General features: G+C 35.0%; 1 protein-coding gene across 6 annotated transcripts in view; it reads left to right on the top strand.

Annotated features, from left to right (window-relative positions):
- CACNA2D1 (calcium voltage-gated channel auxiliary subunit alpha2delta 1) overlaps positions 1-24,087 on the top strand; it is a 420,472-nt gene that overhangs the window by 280,344 nt on the left and 116,041 nt on the right. For all 6 annotated transcript variants that reach the window (XM_074144315.1, XM_074144313.1, XM_074144316.1 and 3 more), the window contains exon 7: positions 16,836-16,967. In XM_074144315.1, the coding sequence (XP_074000416.1) occupies positions 16,836-16,967 (132 nt within the window). The remainder of the gene's footprint in view (positions 1-16,835; positions 16,968-24,087) is intronic.

Here is a 24,087-nt window from a genome sequence, read left to right as displayed (position 1 = left end):
AGATAAGTTGTTTGATTTATGATCTTTCATGAATAATCCATTAGCATTTTTCACGCATTCTAGTAGTTAAGCTTTCCAAAGACAGAAATATTACTTGAGTGTTCAATTTCAGTGCCTGAGGTCATCTCGAAGTCCTGAACTGCATGATGAGCCAGATGACCATTGTGACTATGTAGTGGTCTGAAGAAGAGCAAGTCAAAGTTCTTGCATTAGAACTTTGTTCTGTTTTTCTTTCAGATATGCTCTGCAGACCTAAAAAATAATAATTAAAAATCTGACAATGTAATACGCGCTCATATATTGGCTGACAGTGTTGGTATTCGGCTTTGCTATTCACATTGGAGGGGAAAAAACCTCTCAATCCAGCATACAAACATGCATTAATATCAGTGAGACTGCTCTCATCAGTAAATTTGTATGCTTATGTTGCTGATGCATCTGCTGATTCAGTTTGTACTTGGAGATCCCACTGAAGAGTATGTTATTCGCAATATTTAGGGTAATGTAATGCTAATTAAATCAGTGAATACAGTCACTGGGTGAAATGGTGAATTATGTCCTGATTTCAGACTCAGGGAATTCTAAGAAATGTAATAGTAAACACTGCTATCTTTTTTGCTTTTTTGCAGAGAAAACAAACAAATATTCCAGTTGATTTTTATTTTATATTTTTCTTAAACCCGACAACATCTTGCTGGGTACAAACACTGACAGCTCTGGGCAGATGAAACAAGATCATGAGATGGAATCGTTAGTGGAAGCCTAGAGTAGGACTAAAGTAATACACAACCTGAGGGAAAATTAAGTAACTGGTCAACTCGGCTTCTTCCTACTCCAGTGTGAGAACTGTATTTTTTGACTTAACCATAGATTAAGCACTGATTGCTCACACTTCTAAGTGTGTATGTTATATCACAGAATCATAGAATAGTTTGGGTTGGAAGGGACATTTAAAGGCCATCTAGTCCAACCTCCCTGCAATGAGCAGGGACATCTTCAACTACATCAGGTTGCACAGAGCCCTGTCCAACCTCACCTTGAATGTTTCCAGGGATGGGGCATGTACCACCTCTCGAGGCAACCTGTGCCAGTGTTTCACCACCCTCGTAAAAAATTTCTTCCTTCTACATAGTCTAAATCTACCCTCATTTGGTTTGAAACCATTACCCCTTGTCCTATCAAATATATAATTATATATGTCCTATCATATATATGTGTGTGTATATATATACACACACCATGTATATATATGTCCTGTCATATATGTGTGTATATGTATGTATATATACATGTATATAACTGTATATTTACATAATTATGTATATAATTTCTACAATTATTGTTAGGAAAGGAAGTGTGTTGCTTTTTGTTCAAATGTATTTTTTTGCCTGCTCTGTGAATCTTTGGTTGACACTGCAACACAGATCACTTCTTGTGCAGACCAATGTATCTTTTTCTGGGTATAGTTTTTAAAATTTAAGCACTTTTTAAAAATACTGAAGTGCATTTTACACATGTAAGGTATCATCATTGTTTCAACCGCTTGTTCTATTTGAATCCATGCATTTTAGAACTAAACTATAAATCTTTCTAAAATTAGTCTTTTTCTTGAACAGTTAAAGCTTCTTGGGTTCATGTGCCAGGACTACTTCTGAGAATTCAATTCTGAATAAAAAATGAGTCATTTTTATGCAAAGTATCAGTAATACATGCTTTGTTTATGCATAATGGTTGCATCTTTACTTTTCACCAAATTTTTAGCTCAGGAATGTGATGCTGATGTTAGTCATGTGGGTGCTACATGTGTTTTAATCCTTAACATCATTTGATGTAGGTGGGAATGTCATAAAAGTAGGTAGATTATTGATATTGATATCTTTGTGTTATGAAAGTGAGTTGGAACAAGAATAAAATGTAGAAAATACAGAAGAAAGAGAATGTTCAGTCTTTCTAAACCTAGAATAAATATTAAAAGTGAGTTTATATTATTTATTTTGATATAAATTCTTCTTGTCTGTATAAACTAATAAATTGTTTGGGAATGGTGCTTTGTGTTATGCAAGAGCTAAAGGTCTGTATAGTGATCCAACCAATGTATCATTCTGATTGCTGCAAGCTTGAATAGATGTCTCTAAATGGACAACTGCTGAATTTTCTTTTTTTCTTCAAGCAGTAGATCCATATGGAGCTCTGAAATTTGTTTGTTTGTTTTTTAGTAATCTGGATATACCTTTGCTTCTTTTTAGTCCAGAAGGCTTTGAAAATTTAGAATGTATTTACCTACAAATGGTACTTCTTATGTATATATATACTTATTGATAATTTTTTAATGTGTTTGTTGACAGTTGATGATGGAAAATAGCAAAAAAATACATAATTTATCAAAGATCTCTCTTTGTGTATATCTGTAAGTAGCTTTGTTGCAGTTGGTCAATAATCAGTACTAATTTTTGAGCTAATTTTATGAAGTACTTTCTGCCTTTCCCACAAGCATTGTTCTTGACTTATGTCGTGGTTTCGGCTGAATTTACCAAAACCGGACTGACAGATGGCCCTTCCCCCCCTTCCCCCCCCTAAAAGAGGAGAGAGGAGGAGAAAGAGATAAAGAGATTCAGAAGTTTAGAATGAACTAAACTACTTTAATGAAGAATTAATATTAAAATAAAAATAAAGAAGAAAATAATGAAATAGATACAATATATAGAAAACCGTATCAAGCTCCCAGGATGACAGTCACATCACCGGCAGGCACTGGGGAAGTCCCAGACTGGACTCAGTGACAAATGGGAACTGGATTCCAGCTCTGGAGTCAGGAACACATGGATCGGGGTCAAAGGCAGATGAACAGACAGAGTCCTCTCTGGACGTTGGCCATCGCAGGAAGGGGGTTGACCCTTTGATCCCTCAGCCTTTATACTGAGCATGGGGCAGATGGGATGGAATACCCCCGTTGGTCAGGTTTGGGTCACCTGTCCTGTCCACTCCTCCCCACCGATGTGACCCCTCTATGTTTTTTCCGTTTCCGACCCTCTAAGGGGGCAAATAACGAAATTGGCTGACCTTGGTTGTTATGGCAATAAGTATAAGCAAGGGCCTCCCTGCATACCATTCCTTGGCATGGAGCACAAACACTGGTCTTATCACTCTGAGAACGAGCAGTTTTCTCCACAATATGCCGTTAATTTCAGACAGTTAGAGGAGGCCTAGCTAGGATGTAAAGTTACAGAACAGAAAATTGGTTCGGTTTTACTTCAAACCGGGACAACTTAAAATCTTGAAACGTCTCATTTGTTGCTTCCAATTATTTATCTCACCCAAAAAAATGTTTTTAATTTTTTTGTGTCTCACTACATGCTTGTGCAGAACCCACTTTTTCAGCTAATTTGTCATAAATGTCTCTCCATTTCTATGATGGGTTCTTGCACAACTTCTCCTTTGGTTCTTCCATTTCTAGGCAATAAAATTTCCTTACACTTTCAAATTATTCCTTAATTTGATCAGACTTCTCTGTCACGGGTAGCAGGTAGTGAGAGGTCAAAGACAGTGGGATATTGAGCAAGTTTTTTTCATTTTGCAGAAACCAGAAGGACAGTAGGTAACCGAGGGGTATGGCACAGCTCTGCAGTAGCCAACCTCTCTTCTCGTTCTGCTGCTGCTATGGTTCTTCCCTCAGTCCCCTGCTCGTGTTTGCCTTAATATGTCAGGTCTTAATTCTCATTTTAAAATTTTGAAGACATGAGAGATTCCTGCTTGTGATTGGATCGTACTTAGCAAAATGAAATCATAATGCATTAAAAAATAAATAACTAATTACGAGAAATTACATAGCTGCAGCATTTCTCTTTTCCATTTCCTTTCCTTAGGGATTGTGGTGTTCTGAGCAGAAGATGGATAGCTTGTCGGCTTTTTCAGTTTGTTGTGTGCTGTCACGAAGCGTGAACTGGATGCCTTTCACACTATTTATGCTTTGCAGTGGCATCAGCTGTCAAGAAGGGGGGCAGGGGAGAGATACCCGATGATTACTCACTAGGTCATACACCTGAAATCTCATTTTGTGAGAAAAAAATTATCTCTGGTTAGTCCTACAATATGCCTTTAAATGTTGTCCCTGAAGTAAGTTTGTAAGAGTCTGGCATCCAGAATGTTTGTACCTTGCCAGATTTTTGGGTCTATCTTGTAGATAACTAAAGGAGTAAAATATTTTTTCTGGTTTCTGCAAAAATAGATGTGTCTCACTTAAAATAAGAATTCTTTGAAACTTAGTCTTTTTTATTTCTTGACTCTAAAAAAAAAATTTTAAAAATTCTTTCAGTGATCAGAAGCCTGAAGATTTGAAATAAAAAGGTACTATGTATATTGATATGAAAAAGTGATTCTTGTTTGGCAGCTCTGCAGTCATCAGTCGATCTTTCAATCGTTGGATTATTGCTTTGAAAAAAACTCATGAAGTAATTTGTTTACATATGACTCTGCTGACATGAGTTTACAACTGCAAAATGTTAGCCAGATGTTGACTTATAAACAATATAGAAAATAAGTACATCAGAAAGCTACTTTTGGGCCACAGTGCCAGATTATGTCAAGAAATCTCTCAAAAGACCTTCAAGACATTAAAGACTCTTAAAGTTTGTTACTGAGATCTGACAACGACATTAAGAATGAATAAATTGTTCCTGTTCTATAGCTGAGGAAGATGCTTAGTAATATTATGATATGCTAGACGTTTTCCTGGAAGTCAGTATTAGAATGAAAGTTAAAGGCATGAACGTCAAATTAGCACCAACCCCTTCAACATTGTTACATCAGTTCATGTAAACCAGGGTCGCAGCTCTGGTTTTCTTAACTGTTTCATTTTCTGAACCACTGTTATATGCATAAAGTGTTTAGAGGAACTGACTCAAGTAAAATACAACTCTTGTGTAGTGTTGTTGGATCCTTAAAGTGCCAGAATTTCTTAACTTTGCTTTTGGGTTGCATGTTGTAATAGTGAAGAAAATACTTATAAAATCACAGTCAGATTTTGAGCTGGTATACACTGGAATCCTGCATCTGCGGCTTTACTGAAAATACGTCCACTTGGAACAGGTGGGAATCTTGCCATTTGTCTACAGAGTATTTGTATCAAAAAAGCAGTTGTGTTTTAGATGAGAAACTGTATTGTTACATGCATACTGTTTGTTGGTATGTATATAAAAATACGTATTTTATTTTTTTGTATCATGCTTAGGCCCATCTCGTTAGGTGAAATCGCGTGTCCTCTCTTTTCAGTTATAGTAAATAATATAGTTGAATCCAAACACATTTGCTGCTAAAGATGACTAGGGTGATGAAAACTACGAGGTGACACTGTACTGGAGACAATGACACTCTTGAATATGGAGCTAAGTATTGCCTGTTGACTGTGAAATTCTTTATCACTGAAAACCAAGTTGTTATCGCTCTCAGCTGTCTAATTCATTTGACCCTTCATTATTGTTTCATGAGAGCTAGATCTGTCTGTGTTAGTTTTTTAGTTCAGATCAGAAATGCCTTTTGGAAGAAGATGCTGTTTGGCCCAAGTTACTGCACTTGACATTGCTGAGGCACCTCAGAGCGTGCCAGCTGGGCTCCCCTCCCATGCAGCTGGACCAGAAGGTCCACTCTCAGAGTACACCTGACCTGCATCAGCTGTTAATGGGCATTCGGGCTACGGCACAGATTAGATGTAGCAGAAAATAAAATCTTCAAAGCCCGTATAATATGAATGTCACATTCCCAGCAGCAACTGTTTCAATATACAGACCTGCTCCCATTGCACTGCGCTCCTGGCTGATATAGGTGAAACCACTAAAAACAGTATGCTGTTAGAAAACCAAAGTAATGAGTTTCTCACTTAAGTCTTCTTTTGTTTCATACAGTAATTTTTTTAGAGTGATATGAAAAAAACTCCACTAAGTCTTTCCTTTTCCTTTTTTAAAACAATTGCTGAAACGGGTCGTTAGCAGATTCAGACCCTTATTTCCCTGGAGTGCATCCTGAATTGATGCAGATTGTCAGAGCATGATGGGATTTAGCTGGTGCTAAGCTCCTGGCATTCAGTTTTGCTTTCCTTCATTTATCAAATATGAAAGTTAAATATGTGTAGAAATGCCTGTAAGACTGGGGCTGAAGTTTGTTGTATTTCACTATATGATATGACACCTTCTTAAAGCCTTATTTTAAATCCAGTTTCGTATTTTTATATCCTCCTCCTTATCCTAGGAATTGTGGTATTCTGTAGCCTCACTCCCTGACTTTAGTTGAAAGTAGCTGTTTAAAATCCTGTATGTCTTCTTAATGGTTTGGATTCTGATGCATTTTTTTCACTCCACAGCAGTTGATCTATTCATGTCTGTATCTCCTTAATTTATTAGTCTATTCCTTTTATTTGGAATGATCTATATAAAAGACCTTAGAAGTCTCAAACTCAGCAGTTTCTCTGATTTTAAAAGTTGTGTTTATGCAGTATTTACTAATTAAGGAAGGATTATGGTCCATATTTAAATATGGGAAGATAAAGTAGCTAAAATTTAGTACGATTTAAACCATTAGTTTAGATATATATAAGCTAAAAAGTTGTGTTCTTAAACCATAGGTTAGGTATATATAAGGTGATTTCTTTGTTCATCCCATCCCATTCCTTTTTTTTTTTTTTTCTTTTTTGCAACTTTACTGCTCTTCCTGAGGTGTTATATAATCACAGAGTAAATTAAAAACAAGGAGACCTTCAGCAAGCACATGATTATAAAACTGTGTTCCTGTTTGGACATTGTTTGTAGAACATTCAAAGAGCTGCTATATCAGGTGAATAAAGCAGTGAATACAAAAATTCAGATGAATCCCAAGAGAGTACTCATGGCATGGAAGCAGACAAAAAAACTACAAAGAAGCTTAATTTTACTGCATTCCCAAAGATCCTTTTGAGTCTTTTATTATTTCAAAGGCATTTTGAGTATTATGAAGTGATTTGTAAGGGTGGTGGTTTTTTCATTTGTTTAAAAAACCTGAAGTAGTAAGTCCTAGCTCCTAATTCTGTGATCTACTTATTGCATTAGGGTGACAAAATACTTCATACAGAGAGAGTACAGAACACTGCAGGGTTACCGTGTTCTGAAGGATGAATTCAGTTCCCTGTGCAGTGAAGAAGTTTTATCATTAACTTCAGGGAGGCCAGGGTTCACTCCAAGAGTGGAATTCAGCTTGGCATTTCTGAAGCACAGGACTGGGAGTTTGTGTTTTCTTCCTCATAGTTTGAATGCTACAGATGAAATAAAACCAATATATTTTTTCTCTTGTAAAGATACAGGCAATGTCTTTGTTTATAGCAAGAAATAGGAATGTCTTCAGAGAGAGAAGGACAACCTCTGTTTGTACAAGCAGCAAGTGTGGAACTTTCTAGTGTGGCATATGAAGAAATCACGGACTCGTAGGTCATGCAGTAAGCAAATCCAAATCGACCCTTTATTGCTACACAGAGAAACTTATATATACTAAGACACAAACCCACTCCCCTTGTAATGCCCAATCATGGACTTACAAAAATATTTTCTACCTTCTACTGAACTTATCACAATAACAGGTACTCTGCTACCAGGACAAGTTTCGGTTCCCAGACTGTGTTCTTTTTTTGTCAGGATGAGCTTCAGGATGTGTAACTTATGTTTCTCATCCTCCCCTGCTCTCAAGGTTGCTACTGGCACACACTGTTGCTCCAGATGCACGTAAATCGTAGCTGTGTGAGTGAACTTTAACTGAACCCACATTCTAGTACCCTGTAGCCCCTTCTGGTTTAAGAGAGAAGAGTTTTATTCATATTCCCTCTATATAACCTGGAAAACAACATGAAACCAAGCTTAATTAACAGTTGAGGTGCAATACCTATGATGATGTCAGGCTGTAGAATGGCAATTTCTGTTTTATTTTAATGTTCTGCTTCCAAGAAGGCGTAATGCAGTTGCATGTGGGACAGATGTTTCATCTGTTGGAGAAAGGGGACTTCTTCCTTGGGTGGCTGCATTTTAGAAAATATCTGTCCTGTTCCTCTTTGGTGCAACCTTTGGCCAAAACCACCACCACCACCATCAACAGCAACAAAAAGAAAGGTTATGGAAATGTCATTATTTTAGTCCGCAAGACTCCTTGGTGAGATAGAATATTGACAAGGAGCAGGGGCTGTCATATCTGCACCAGTTCAGGTGATGAAACAGACCTTGTCTCATCATGATTTTTCTCACATTTCCCACTTGTGCATTGTATTCCCTTCACACACAGTGTCTCTTGGATTTCTGTTGCCAGAGATACATTTAGATAAATTAAACCAGCCTTCTATTCATTAATATTTCATGTATATGGGGATTAGATTACAATCTAATAGCCAAATCCACTGTATTTTTTTAAATATTTATTAAAATGGTCTAAACCTCAGAAAAAAAATAATCTATGATATATGTATGTTCTTCATGTGATCTATATAATATATATAAAATAATTTATAATATAGAATTATTAATAATATATACATATGTACTATATAGAGAGATATATGTTAATGTATTAAAAACAATCCAGTTTGTTTACAAAGATTTAATATTAATTAATTAAAAATTAATAAGAAAAGTGGTTTTACTTCCAATTCTTGCACTACATTAACCCTGTATACTGCACTGTTTGTGGTTACTAAATTTCGACTTTATTTGTAACAGAGGGTGTTATATCAGAACTTTATTCTTAAGTAGTTCATACCCATTTGTTACTGTGCCACTGCCATCTTTATGCTTACATACCCTTTTCAGGGTTGGGCTTACTTTCTGACTCTGTCTCTTTTTTCTAGACTACATTACTCAAATTCTTTGTCTCCCTTCAGAAGATAGGTTTTCTGTTCTTCACCAGGTATCTTAGTGACCATTCTCAGCACTTTGTCCACTTGCTCTCCAAATTAATCTCTTTGGCACAATGGACAAACACAGTATCCCAGGCAAAGTTTCAAGAAATCTTAATTTTACTGTATTAATGTATCTCTATTTTTGCCAGAGATACTTGTGCTTTCCAATATACCATGTCTAGGGAGAGGACAGAAAGATCGCTGTTGACAGACAATATACATGTTATGAGAAAAATCGTTAAGGACATTTTAGTAGGCGCTCCACATAAAACTAACATGTTATAGCCTCCTTTTCGGAATTAACTGATTTTTCAGACTACAGTGATATAAATTATAATGGGAATTGGCAAAATAGTTAAAAAATTGCAGAAAGCATGAGGTAAGAGAGAGGACGTTGCTTGAGTTGGTCTGTTTCTAGCTCTTTTCCTTCTCACTTATCTACTTCTTAGGATTTACTGATCTCATAAGATACTCTAGTGACTGGAAAGTTATTGAAGCGGTGGTACCCTGGCAGACTGAAGACAAAGTTTAGTAAATTATTTCAGAACAGCATTTCCAGACAGTCTTTTGATTGGTTTTATTTGTTTTTGTTAACACCTAATTAAAATTTTTTATAGAAAAAAAATCTTCATTAAAGATCAAGCATATCTCTGTAGCTAGTTTAATTTGAATGTCACTATGATATCCTTTGAAATGCTAACAAAAATTAGAGCAAAGTGAAGGAAGACCAGAGTTAATATGTGTAATATAGTCATCATTACTTTCTAAGTGGGTGTTTTGTTGATGCTTAATCCCTGTTATTTCCATAAAAATACAACCTACTCATTTAAAAATAATTCTTCATCTGTTTTTTCAAAGAAGGAAATATTTCCAATTACAGGGCCTACTTTGAAGTCATCTGTAAAAACTAATAATAAATATTAAAAAATCAGGAGGTTCTGTAATTACTTTAATAAGTTCATTCTGTTTTTCATTTTACTTAGGTTCTTACACTGTGCATAGCTCTACAAAATCTGAAAGTCCTCCAGAACCATTCTAATCAGCAGTATCTTTCATATATTTTGTATAGAGTACTATAGTACTAGAGTACTGTATGGTTGTTTACATTGGGTATTATTCCATTCTAGACTACATGCTGGTATATTCTGATATTAGAGGAAGCAAGGCAAAACCCAACATTCATCCTTTCCAACTTGTCAGATGCGCGAATACTGTTCTTGGCCACAGGTTGCAATATATAATATGAGTGTCTTTTGTGTTTTATAGAGAAAAATAATGTTGAAAAATTATGTGTGTACTGAAGAGTCTATGACTGTGTTGTATTAATTTTTTTTTGTTGAGCTATAATAGAAGATTAATTCCGTCTTCTCCTCTTGACATTTTTATTCTCATTTCCTTCTCTTGGGCGTTTCTTATTTTAATGAGCTTTTACTGTGCTGCTCTAGCTATCAGCATGTGGCGGCTAAGCCAGTCAGCACGCAGCGTATGGCATTGCCAATTAATTTACTTGATTTGACACAGGCACAACAGTATGCTAGACTTCAGTGACTTCTTCAGAGAATTATTTATAGAAGTGTCTGGGACATAATATCAGATATCTAATGGGGAGTAGAGAAGTTGCTCATTTAAAGAAAAAAATACATGACATTTTATCATTTATGCTTTTAATTAAGAGAGTAAAATAGCTATGCTATAAAATTTTCTTTCAGCAATCTTAGATGTTGAAATTATTTGATTTCATTATTGTTCCATATGCTAAAAATTGCATTTTAATACTTTCCTTTTTATGCACCATTGAATCCACATTACCCCACAGTCCTGATTATCCAGTAATTTTAAATTCTGTTATGATAGGAAATACAAATGTTACTTTCAAAGCAAGATTTTGTAACCGATTTATATATACAAGAACCAGCAGAGCATCACTTAAAGCGATGACCTATCCAATTGGAAACGCCACTATATAATAGCTATTGTACGTTAAATTGTAAGATTTCTTTTTCTTTTCCTCCCATGCTTTGAATGAAAATTTCCCCTGAATTTGTAAATCCTTGTTTCGATAAAAATGAACAAAGTCTATTCCGTTTGTAATATTTTTCACATTCATAATTGTTTATCTTTCAAAGTATGTAGTTAAATAAATAAATAGAACACTTTCAAATCAGCTGGTGGGTGTTTTCAAACTAAATACAAGTTATTACAATGTTTGTAACTAATCTGATAAATTTGGTGCTCTGGAGTATGTGTGCAAACTATATTTAAACATAAAGTTTGTAAATACACACTCCTGTGACCCATGTATGTATCTCACAGTGTTCTCCAACAGTGTAAGTGGTTGTAAGTGCATCCTTTGAGCTCTGATTTATTTGCTTAACCTCTATAGAGAGACTGGATAAAACACTCCCCAGTTCCCCTGGCTCTCAAAATTTTCCTGTTTCTCTCTTCTAACTGTTTTCTAATCAACTGTGAAGGTTTTTTGGATGACTGTTTTGAGTTGGACACTTTCCCGCAGTTTCCTGTGGAAAGCCTAAGTATCTAAATTCAGATTTCTGATTCCACTCTGAGGACCAGTAACCTTGGAGACAGTGTTCAGTTTGGAGCCACTATAGTATTTCCTTTGCTCTGGCCTTTTGCTCTTGCTGAACTTTGCATGAGAGAAGTAGGTGGCTTAAAATAATGGCTTAAAATTAATCTAAACTTGAAGGATTGAAGTTCAAGTTACTCCCAGAATAGTTCTTCAAATTACTGTATTTGGGGTTTGTGTAGAAAATGTGTATGTGTGCATGTGTATAGGTGTACATATGCACGCACATATATATAAGCCAGTGCAAAAATCTAATTAGAAATATATTAAAATAAAAAAGACCATTCCTTCTTGGTCCAATATAAAACGAGATGGGAGTACAACTTTGAAGTGGCAGCTGAGAGTATGTAACATTCTATGTAATTTAGCATAATTTAAACTGAAAGGAATGTAATCTTGAAAAAAATAGTAAACAAATCATAAAGAAGACTCGTTTATACCTTCAGTAGAGTTTCTATAATTAACATTACTACAGATAATACAGATAATTAATTTTTATAATTAGCATTACTACAGATGGAAGCCTCTGTGTCTACACACACATACATAAAAATATGCACTTACAAATGTATTGTCCCTTTGTGCTCACTTTTAAATAACATAATATTTGATTGCAAATATATATTTAATTCATAGCAATAACTGGTCAGTGTTATCTTTAAAGAAATCAATGAGTCAACTTCATTAAGTAGGATATGGAAGCGTAATACTTTCCACACACTAAAAGAAGATTAATGAACTGCTGAGGAGCTCCCTTCTGTTCTACCCAGTGCATGTGTAGCTGCCACATCAGAGAACGGCAGCTGACATATTTTCAGATATAGTAAATAGCTTTCAGGCTTTTCAAATAAAGTTGTACTCTACCTTGTGTGCAGGCCAGGGTCTATACATTGAATAAATCTTCAGAAGTGTATTCCAGTTCTTTTAAAGAGAGCACCGTAGTGCTCTCTATTTTTTATTGATTGCATTTGCAGAGGAAAATTGAATCCATTCCTTGTCAAGGCCCCTAAACCTCATGTCATAAAGAAGAGGTAAAAAAGGAATAGACGGATGGAGTTCACTGGAATTAGTCAGAAAGAATGATGTTTCCTATTGTGTGATGATAAATTTTATTCTTTCATCTTGCCCATATCAAGTGAAAGGTAGCAGTTGAAGTACTTTGAAGTAGTAATCTTCAAAGACTTCTTTTAGCAGAATTGGAAATAAGCTTATTGGAGAGTTGTCTCCAACTAGATTTTCTGCCAATTATCAGTCAAAAGCTCTTTCCTGTATGGAAGTTAACTCGAAAAGAAAGGCAAGTGTTTCTAGGATATACAGCGTCTCAGCTGGTGTGACTGTAACACATCTAAACATTTTATTTTAGTAAAATGCATTTTTTTTAATAACAGAAAAATAAATTAAATTCTCACTATATTCATGAATCTGTGTCTCTCAAGTTAGGGTTTTCTGACAGATGCCATGGTCTCTACTGTGAGCTAGTGAAAGTAGCATTGCATTGATTTTTCTGTGCAAGTTGAGAATCATGATATTTTAGTAGGAACCATTCGAAGAATAGTTTTGTTGCTGTTTATGAACATTTTTGCTTGCTTTTCTTATGTTGGCAAGTTTCAAATCCATTGCTGTAGGCTTTAAACCAGAATCTAGAGGTATTGGTTTGAAATTGCCTATTACCAGAGGTATTGCATTAAAAGAAAAAACTAGGGAACTTGATTTTCAGCTTGCCTTTTGAAGTCCAGGATGTATTTTTAAGTGAAAATAAAAGTGTAATATAAGTTGTGGGAAAACACTTAGATAAATAGATTATTAAAACTAAAATTCCCAGCACCTTTTTCCTTACTTACTGATTACTAGATCAGTTAACCCAAATGTAACTGCATTCGATATCAAGTATACTTGTATATAGATAGAATGAAAACAAACAAAAAAAAACCTGAATGAAGGCAGCAAATTTGAATTACAAATAGCAAAATGCTCCAGAAGTAATTGTTTTAATGATTGCATAATCAGCTATTTACATATCAGTCCCACCAAATAGACTCAGTGTGTCTGTTCCAAGCACAAATTGTTGTCATCATAATGAGGAAGTGAATTAAGAGGAAGGTGATGTATGTTGAAGTTACATGTATGTTGTCAGAATTTACTCCTGAAATGAGACTTGGGCAATTAACTATGAATTTCGGGAGCACAGGAAGGTATGTTTTTCAGTATTTGAGAACAGAAATGTTGCATCCTGTTAGTAGCATTTTCCCAGATTTATTTCATTTTACTTCTGCTAGGATGCTCTTTACTCTGTTCTTGTTGCTCATCTTAAATTCCATATTAATTATTTTTTTAATTCTTACGTTATGTACTGGGTGGTTTTTTTTCCCCCTTGCTGCAAGATCTTGGATTTTTTCAGGGTGTTGTATTTGTCTCTGGGAGAAAGTTGTAGAGGAGGAGGAGGAGGAAGGGGAAAGCCGTACATAAATAAGATCATAAAACTCTTGACTCTGGCTATAAAACATCACTTCTCCACAAATATTACAAATAAGATCTAGTAAGCTATATTTTTTGCTTTGTAATCTAATCTCAACAAGTCTAATAAAATGCTGAAATTATTAGTTCCAATATATCTATTCAGTACTTCAGTACTTAGTTATTTTACTATTTGTAGATTGTCTCCTTAGTTTTGGGGTTTTTTTTGGTATATGCATGTATTTTAGACATATTTTTGACTGTGACATTTGACATATATATGACCGTGTATTTGCAGAGATATGTGAAAACATATAGATGCATGTATATATGTAACTCAGCAATATATTTTGGGTGATGTTACACAGACATTCTTTGCAACAGTATTTGTAAATGTACAGTAGTGTGTTTCATGTATCTTTATTGAATATAGTTTATTCATTAGTAAGCTTACTGTTTGAAGGAAGTCCTCTCTTTAGAAATATTGTAGCACATTGCGTATATGAAGACTTTTTTTCATGGGGTGCAGAGCCACTGATTTAGAAAAGCATTTATGAGCATGATTAACTTAAAAACATTTTGTTCCTGATTAAATGTTTTGCTGACTGAGGATGTCGGTGGTTTGACCAAAGCGCCAAAGTCGCTGACAGATCTGGGGGTAAAGGCTGCAGCAATTTTAAGTCAGGTCACAAGGCCAAAGAAATGCACTGGTTTATATTATTATGGGGCTTGGGAATTCATAGAGGACCCTGAAACCTAAATGCTTTATCAGCTGGCAAAGAGGTAAGAATTATTGTCTCCCATGTGCCTTAAGTAAGTGTCCTAAGCTCCAGTGCCCTAAATGTCTCTGGAAACCACTGGCATAGGCTTCCAGTGGGCCAAGTACTCTGTACATCAGATGAGGAAACAGTAACGTGAAAAAATAGAAATTCAAGCACAAAAGGAAATTCTTGTCTAAGTAAATGGGTTTCTAATGACTTCATAGAACCGCTTCTGGAAGTAGGATCTGAAGCAAAGTTAAGTTGAGAAAATCTGTGCTTAATTAAACAGTAGATCAAACTGGATTGGAAAGAGATAATTGAACAGTAACCATTTTAAAATTATAATTAACTTCTCATGGTACCTCAGGGAATTATTCCTCTTTCTTAAGTAAATATATATATATATATTTTTATAATTATCTACTTGACAAAGAGACAAGTATATAGTACCTGCTTACAGGGAATCTCAAGATTTGGAAATTTAATTTGATTTTATATAAAAAGCTGTATCTTGAAAGAGGAATATTACCTTCAAACTACTTTGAAAAAACAGAAAAACCTTTCTGCAAAACACATGGTGTAGCCATTTTCTCCTTAACCTTTAAAAACAAGCCTATAAAATTTAACGTTGTGATCTCATTTCTCCAGTACCTGTTAACAACTTCACTTTGGAAATGGGCTGTCAAATGTTAACTTTCAACCTTTTCTTATTTTTATTGTTGTTTTTTTTTTTTTTTTCCACAGTAGCAGAGGGTTAGAATGTAGAACTATGTACCAAATTTTGTACAGTTTGAGATGCCATTCATGTGCTTTAAACATGAACTGTTTTTATTTCAGCTTGACTTGCCCATTTGCAAGAGAACTTGAATTCTCTTTCCTGTGTGCAATACCATGGTGTAAGCAGGATCTGTATTGCAGTGTTGGCTTTCATAGGACTTATACCTACATCTTTACTTGTTTTCAAATGTTTTTTCCCCTCTAATTGCCTTTCTACTCTTGGCTTGCTGATCTAGGTGTTTCAGCTTTAAAAACATTACTTACAATGCCATTAGGGAACACAGAATTAATGACCAAACCAACAAAAAGTCCTTGCTCATTCTAATTAACTGAATATCTGCTATTGCCTAACATTATTAATACTTTTTTGGGGGGGAAATTAGTGAGATATTTACAGCTAATTAAATGAGGTGAAGAGCATGATTTGTCCGAAGTTATATAAAAAGATATTCTGTATCACTATATCACAATAAAACTTCATTGACTACTGACTATAGTTAATTAACTATTACTGTATCAGTGTTCATAAATCTTAGAGTAAGACTCCCAACATATCTTCTTTTTAAAAAAGGTACAGAACATGTTAATATATTATATATTTGATTGATTATATACTATATTTGATTGATTGATTGATTGACTGATTGATTAAAATAAGCATTAGTACAGGACAAATTTGTGAATATAAGTTTCTGTATAACTGGCCACATAGTGTTTAGCTGAAATGTGAATTTTCTTGTATTTTAAGTTCATTGTGGAACCAACACAACTTATAAATATTACCATTCACGTTGCTGATCTGTCTGTAAGTGATCACATCTAGGAACATTAAGATCTTTTTAGCAGGCGATAACGAATACTATTGGGCACGTGACCCCACCTTCTTGTGACAATTCAAATAACTCATCAATGGGTCTTTTTCCCATGCAGTCCTCTTACAGCATCCATTTGAAAAGCTACATCTTTGTTATCTTTATGAGACTCACCTACATCTGTTGACATCATTCTAGTTGTTCTTACTGCAATGTGTTGTAATTAGTAGAAACATCAAATTTATATGCTTGCATTTATTTTTCTATATCTGGGAAGTGCAATTAGAGTGACATCTCAGAGCCAAAGTATTTGTAGAAGATATTGACTGTGCAAATAAACCAACAGTCATTGCATACAAGTAACGCAAGTGGAAGAAAAGAGCATGAGGAATTTCAATTCCCAAGGAAGAGGAATGTTTCTTTAAATTTACTTTGTTGATTAGTTAAATGAAACGTTACTACTTTCTGCCATAGTTTGATTTTTGTACTCATTGTTGTTTGTGTCAGGATGTAACTTTGTAATACAAAATATGTTTTATCTTTGACAGCAACAATAGTGTTAAATGAACTCAACTGGACTGCAGCGTTGGATGATGTATTCAAGAGGAACAGAGAAGAAGACCCCACTTTATTATGGCAGGTTTTTGGCAGTGCAACTGGCCTCGCTAGGTATTACCCAGGTAACTGAAATCTCCTAAAGAACTGTCCTGTGTCACCTATTGCTTTAAAAATACTCTGAATTATTTACAAGCAATAAAAGATAACCAAAAATTACTTTCTTATGTATATGGGGTTTCTGTATATCAGAAGTAACTAAAAGACTGAAATTATTGTGGCATGAAGATAGTATAACAGGGAAGAAACTGGAAGTAAAATATGTAACTAGTGTTTTTTTACAGTAAGAGGAACAAAAGATGATGTCCTTCGAAAAACTGAACAGTTAAATTTTATTTTTGTATTGTTTTCTACGTGTTGTGTAAAGAGTTAGTTGAATACTTGCCAGTGAGATTGTTGTACCTGTCTAGTTTTAAAAATAGTGACTCGCTGACTAGACAGATAATCTTATGGTTAAAGTCAGTGAAAATATGACTGCGCCATGCTATGTTTATGTCCCGCCTGCAGAATCCACGATCTCTGACAATTATGTCTTTGCTATTAGAGCTGAGGCCAATGAATACAACTTGATTATTTCAAGCAGCATCTGTTCTACCTATTAAAGATTCCCGGTATTGGATCACAATGATTAATTTAAGTAGATATATATTTTACTGAAATTAACCTTAATTTGATTTTTGAAGTGTACTAGGCTAATGGAAAGGTCTGTTTTATGGCAAGGCATACTGCCTGTGCTGCTGCTGCTGCTCTCGTTAAGTGATGCTGTTATCAATGACAGAATAATGTGTCCAGTACAGGAAAGACAATTGTGTGCAGTGTCTTGTGTCTTGTCTACAACTGGTTAAGGAAGACCTTTGAGATCCTTTGAGATCCTTTCATTTCTGTTAATATAAAACTGTTGGTATTTCTGAGGGCGAGGGGGATTATTCTAAAGCTGTTACTGCATCGTTAGCACAATTGCTAGCACAGGCAGAGAAATTGCCTTAGGCTAGTTTACAGGAAGAAATATTTCATAGCACTTGAATCCTGTTTGTTTTTTCATGCTAGGGGCTGATGAAATAAATACAGTGAGACGTTGCAGAAAAAATAATATTGAAAATGCTAATTTCATATCTGTTTCATTTCCAAGTGTTCTGTTTCAATGCTTTTGGGATCTATTATTACTGTGTTTGGGGTCACCATTTGTCACCGCTTACTATATAGTGATGTTTTTCAAGTGCTGAAAAATAAGTGTTTCTTAAATACATCTGTGTGGCAATCTCTGGGAAACTAATTCTCAAGTGTCAGATTATTTTATATATTGAAAAATATTCTTATGTCTAGCTAACTGGTCTACTCCAGTTGTTTACCAAGACAACACTGGAGTTTAAGAATCTTTATGTATTTTTCCTTAGAGCAGCTCTATAGAATGAGAGAAGCTATTTTTCAGGTGGATATTTTGCTTGTATATACTCCATCTAAACATAAGTTTATATTTAGTATAAAGTGCAGATCCTCACACCTCCTGCTCATTCCTTAGCTAAGTGCCTAAGTCATTATTAGCTGTCTAGTCCTGTCAGAATTTGACTTTAAAAATTCCTGGGTAATTCTCTAATTCTAAAATTTTATACCCACACAGAGTAACCTGGAGTAGCCTGACAGTCCCTAAGTTGGATGTGCATTGCTCTTTGCGTCTTCTCTTTCCCACTTCCTTGCATTTATAGCAGTAAGCCCTTTAGGTTTTAAATTTTTATAATAGGTCTTTGACACACATTTATCCATCTTCCTCTTTTTGTAAACTCTTTGTCTCAGTTTCCAGAGACCTATCTGACACAGACAGATGTTCTGAAAAAGAAATCAGGTTTCATATACTGGAATGGATTTTTGAAAATGATATTATAAATTGTAAAACATTGCTTCATTATATTGGCCTTAGGTAAGCCTGCTTCAAAGGGATTAATTTCTCCATAGTGATGATATTTGTGAAAGTATTTGGAAGTATCAAGCCCCCAAATTAAAATGTATAGATAAGTCTGCTCATTATTAGCTGAAAAATATCCACTCAGTCTTTCCTCCCTTAAAAAGAATCAATCTTTTGTCCCTCTAAGCTGTAGAGGGTGTCTTCAATCACAGGTTTCTTGACCTAATGTTTTTATCTGATAGTATCCCACTGCCATGAGTAATGGGCTAGACGGTACATCACTTCTGTCCTAAGTAGGCTCTTGGGCTGTCCTTGTCACCATAGTAACCAGCAGCACGAACGAATCTTTCTATGAGTGACCCCACGGTTGGAGAGTATATGTGAAAATACTAGATTTTTTTTTCTGTTACATATGTCCCCTTGTTTCCCATATATACTTTGTATTTGGTACTGTTGTACACTCCTTTATCATCATGTATATGATTTCATATAAATTTCAGCTGTCCTTTGTCTGCCTCTTCAGTACGTTTGTGTTCCCTTGTCTCTATCAAGACGACAAGACAGCTTCCTTCTGACTATGACCTCGATTGAGGCACATGGCATTTAGACCAGTTCCTTTCTTCAGACGTTCTTCTTTATACACTACAATAAATCCTATTAGACTTAGATACAATAGTAATTAGATGCAGTAGAGTAAGAATAGGAAACTGTTTTACAAAAGTAGCTAACAGCATCAGGTAGAGGAAATAATGATACCAAAGTATTCGCTTCCTTTAATGTTATAAGGATGTAATTAGTATATCAAATGTTCCTTATGCAAAATGTCATTTTTACTGAGGAAAAAAATGTATGCTATGTGGTGTTACCTTTGGTTTTGTTTTGAAGAAGAAGAAAATACGTAATCCAGGCAAGCCAGACTTAAGAAGACACTTGTGTAGATGGATAGATCCAGATGTGCAAGAAAACTAAGTATTAGAAATATATACATAAACACACAGATATATGTTGATATTTGCAGTGATAGCAGAACCAGTGCTAGGCATGAAAGGGAATTGTACGGCAACTTCCTATGTTTACCTTACGGTGTACCCCAATAGAAACATTAGAGACTGCATTAAGGTCTACTTCTCTCTTTATAGATTAATATATCACTTGTTTCATTTTGCTCATTAACTATTTTCCCCGTAAAAAATATTCAGTTCAGCTCTCATTCTCAAACATCAGGACAGAAACGGCAGAGAAGAGCCAAAGGTGCAGGATACCTCCATGGGCTTCAAACCTTTTTTTTCCACCTCTTTCAGTTAGAGTTTTCATCAGCTTGATTTAAAGAGTCAGTATGAGTCTCCTCATACTGAACTTTTTCTTCTTTAAATTTTTTAAGAAAGTGTGTCTTGCCTAAAATAGTGAGGTTACTCAGTATCAACATTTTCATTAGTCTCAATGGCAGCATATTTGTGAAGAGAAATGCTGTGCTCTATTACTGTGCTGGCAACCATCCGTTTTGATATGAAGATGCCAAGAGCAATTTTGAGATTTCTATTAGCCATTCCATGAGCTCTGAACAACTCAAGAGTAAGTAGACAGTAATTTAATAAAAGAGCTCAGAAGAATAAACGAATAAAGTGAATGGAACTTTTAGGAAGGATGTAATATATACTCATTCTTACATTTGAAGTTGTATATCACAAATTAGTCTTTCTCCCAAGAGATGGTTTCAGCATTGTAAGAATGTATTGTCCTTTTTACATATGTTTGTGGAGTTGTAACAGAATTAAGACAGGAATCTCCATCTTCAAGTGATGAAGATACCTGAGTCAGGGTCAGGATCAGCTAAATCCAACATAGTACGCAGACCCACACAACACAGCTCGGGCAAGAGCAAGAGCTTGAACTTAAATGAAGCTCCCAAGCCAAGAGGCAGAGGCTACCAAGAGATTTCTTGCAGCTTGTTGTCCCTCTCCTCTTCCCACATCAGTCTAATCGCAGGTTATACATCTTCACTGTGCAAATGTCAGCTTGAACACAGGCACCCATCACCTACGAGGCTTCAAATCCTGCTGGGACACATAGAGCCCTTCAGTTCTAAGGAACAGACTGATTTTATCTGAAGAAACAACCATACCTGTGTGAAACTACAACTTATTCCATAATCTTTCCTACTTTCCCATTATAATTTCCCGCTTGCTCAAATAATGTTTGCTGACTCAAAGTAGCACCAGACATCTTTCTGCTTAGAAGCTAAATTGCATTTATTGGTTTATTGACTGAGGATGAAAAGAAAACTCCGTATGTTTTCTGTCCGTGTTCATCCGTCAGTGTAAACAGAAGGTACATACAGTGGTTGCTTCCAAACGTTCTGAAAATTATTACACTGGATGTAATGAAGTTATGTTGCAAGTACTTTGGATTCCACACAATGAAAATTTTCTGTTCAAGTTACAATTGTCCATTTCACCTGTCACTGACACAGACATTAACACATAAAAAATGTGAAATGTTACAGTATTAAAATACAATATGCAGCTGCCCAAGCTTTGGATATTTTTCTGAGCATTTCATTTAATTTTTTTGACATTTAATAATTCTTAACAATAGTTAAAATATGTTAAAATATTTCACCAGACTGACTAGTGAAATTGTCAAGTCATTGAAATCAAATGGCTCAGACATTTCAAATGAGTTTTTTCACGGCCAACTGTAATACCTCTGTCTTCCTGTTACAAGCATATCGTTACCAGAGGCCATTTTTGCTCATAGACTGCCTTGTACGTACAGAATTCTTTGTGACTGATATGCAGGTAAATAAAGCATTCTCTTGAAGCTATGGGGGGGGGATTTCTGCTGTTCAAGCTTTTGGTACTAAACTTAATTTCTATAACAAGAAGATACAATGTGATAGATCAGATCAGATTCGGTAAAATTAAATTCAAGCTGCATTGAAATCTCCGAATTAAAAAAAAAAAAAGGATAAAATATGAACAGTTCTAAATAACCATGTGCTAGAGTGTGACTGAAATCAGAGTTTCAGTTGCTTTGCTTGTACTGAAAAGCCTGACCAGAAAAGCCAGACCCAGATATAAAGGCATGAAGTGAGTATGTATTGCATGCATTAGACATGATCCTGGTTTGTGTACGATCCTGTCTGACTTGTAGCCACAGGGACCTTGTGGTCATTGTCCTGCACTACTGTCCAGTGCATGCTCAGAGGCTATTTTGAGTCATCTCTGGAAAAAAAGGAATCTTGATTTACACGGTGACATTTTGGGGAATTAGTTACAGCTTCTTTTCTTCTTTTCAACAGAAATCATGATCAGCAAAATTTTCTGATCATCTCCCACATATAACTTGTATGAAAAAATTCTTCCTGTTTCTTAATGTTGAGTTTGCAAACAGAATTTTAGCTGTCTGCAGAAAGCAAGATAGGACTGAGCGTATAAATAATTTCTTTTCTTTCCTTTTTGTTTTGTACAAGGGCACAGTTGTCTTAAATGCATGTTTTCAATTCTAGTTTCTTTAAAAAATCCACGCGTTTATCGTAGAAATTTCCAGCCTTTGTCCTACAATGGAAGAGTTTTCCATTATTTATGTTTAACACAAGAATAAGACTCAGTTTTCATCACTACCGAGAAAGAAAGCCGAAATGTATTTTGCAGGTTTTTTTTTTAAGCAAACCCTCCTGAAATTTGATATTATGGAATTCTGAAAGGCAGGTTTGTGGAAACAATAAACAAAAGCAGAAGAGTTTCATTGGGAAGACTGTGAGCCACCAAGTTGAAAATTTGGATTCTCTGTGAGATGGCAAGAGAGCACAAATTATTATAAATATTAAAGCACATTCTCAGCAGTACTAGTAGATGTACATCTTCCTGCCTAATTATTGAGCTTAGACTTCTAATTCTAGAAACTAGTATTAGCTTTTAAGATGTAATTTTGAGATATTTGCCCAATTCTAGTCCAGATATAGGGTTTCAGTAGTTTTTGATTAAAAGCAGTAATCTAACAGCATTTTAGCAAAATCATTGAAATAACCAATTTGTTCTAATCCAATTGAAACTTACAAAGACATAAAATTGCGGATATCACAACATAGTATTTTAATATCCAAAACTTTGATCTTTAAAAGAAAAGGGAAATATGGTCATCCTCAGACAATAAAATACTCTAAACAGTCACCTGAAATAGATGAATATTCTGGAGGAATGGTTCTCTTTCACCAGATATGGGCTATCTAATACAGAATATCTGATGCATTTTTAAAAGGTAATAATAAGTGACAATAATCACAGAATCACAGAATGATTGAGGTTGGAAGGAACCTTTGGAAGTTACCTGGACCAACCCTCCCGCTCAAGCAGGACCACCTAGAATCTGCAGTGTAGGTCAGATTTGGGTTGTTTTTTTTCTTTATAATATTGTTTCCAAGTAGATTTTTCTTTGGTGGCAGGAGTCTGAAAAATTAAACTCTTTTTTTTAAAAAAAAATCTTGAATCCATTCCCCCTGTGGGCTTGCACATGTAGAGCTTCATTGATTCCATATAGACAGAAATGTACTTTAATATAGATCAGACTGCAGATTTAATTTATAATTAACCGAAGAGCAGTGGGAAAATCAGTTACACAAAAATAAATTAATTTAATTAAAGTAGTTTAATATGGTTTAGCAGATATTAAGTTAGTTACATTTTATGAGGCATCTTCCTAATTAGTTTTACTGCTATGTTTTAGAAAGCAGCTATCTGAAAGAACAACTTAATATCAAATTTTTGGCAGGCTACTTGGAAGTGTAGGTACAAACCAGCTAGTTCCTCTTTTAAAATTGAAATCCTTAATTATAGAGGTAATGAATATTATAATTGTTAATCAATGTTTCATTAAAATACTGCATTGGGAAGCATCCTATTTTCCCTGTAGCAATTATTAATTAAACAAATTTTAAAACCACTTTGTATTTATGTGCCTTTTGCCAGATACCACCTCTCTGTTTAGTTTTTTGTTGTTGTTGTTAAGGCTAAGATTCTTAGCAAAGGATGCATTTTGTTTTGGACTGCAGACAGCACACATTTCTTTGCAGTTAAATATGATATAAGAGCCTTTCTAGTTATAGCAGTAAATACACTTAAGAAAGTTTGGCTTGAGTAGATACTGAACAAGATTGCAGTGTTGAAATTGAGTGCCTACATAATCTTAATTCTTACTTTAAGGACTTCTGAGCATGTCTTAATCATGCATATAGGTATTTCTTAAGCTCATCTGCTCCCTCAGCTTTAAAGATATAGCTATACTAA

This window comes from Numenius arquata, chromosome 2 (assembly GCF_964106895.1).
Source record: "Numenius arquata chromosome 2, bNumArq3.hap1.1, whole genome shotgun sequence".
Classification (NCBI taxonomy): domain Eukaryota; kingdom Metazoa; phylum Chordata; class Aves; order Charadriiformes; family Scolopacidae; genus Numenius; species Numenius arquata.
This window is presented reverse-complemented; position numbering and strand designations above follow the sequence as displayed.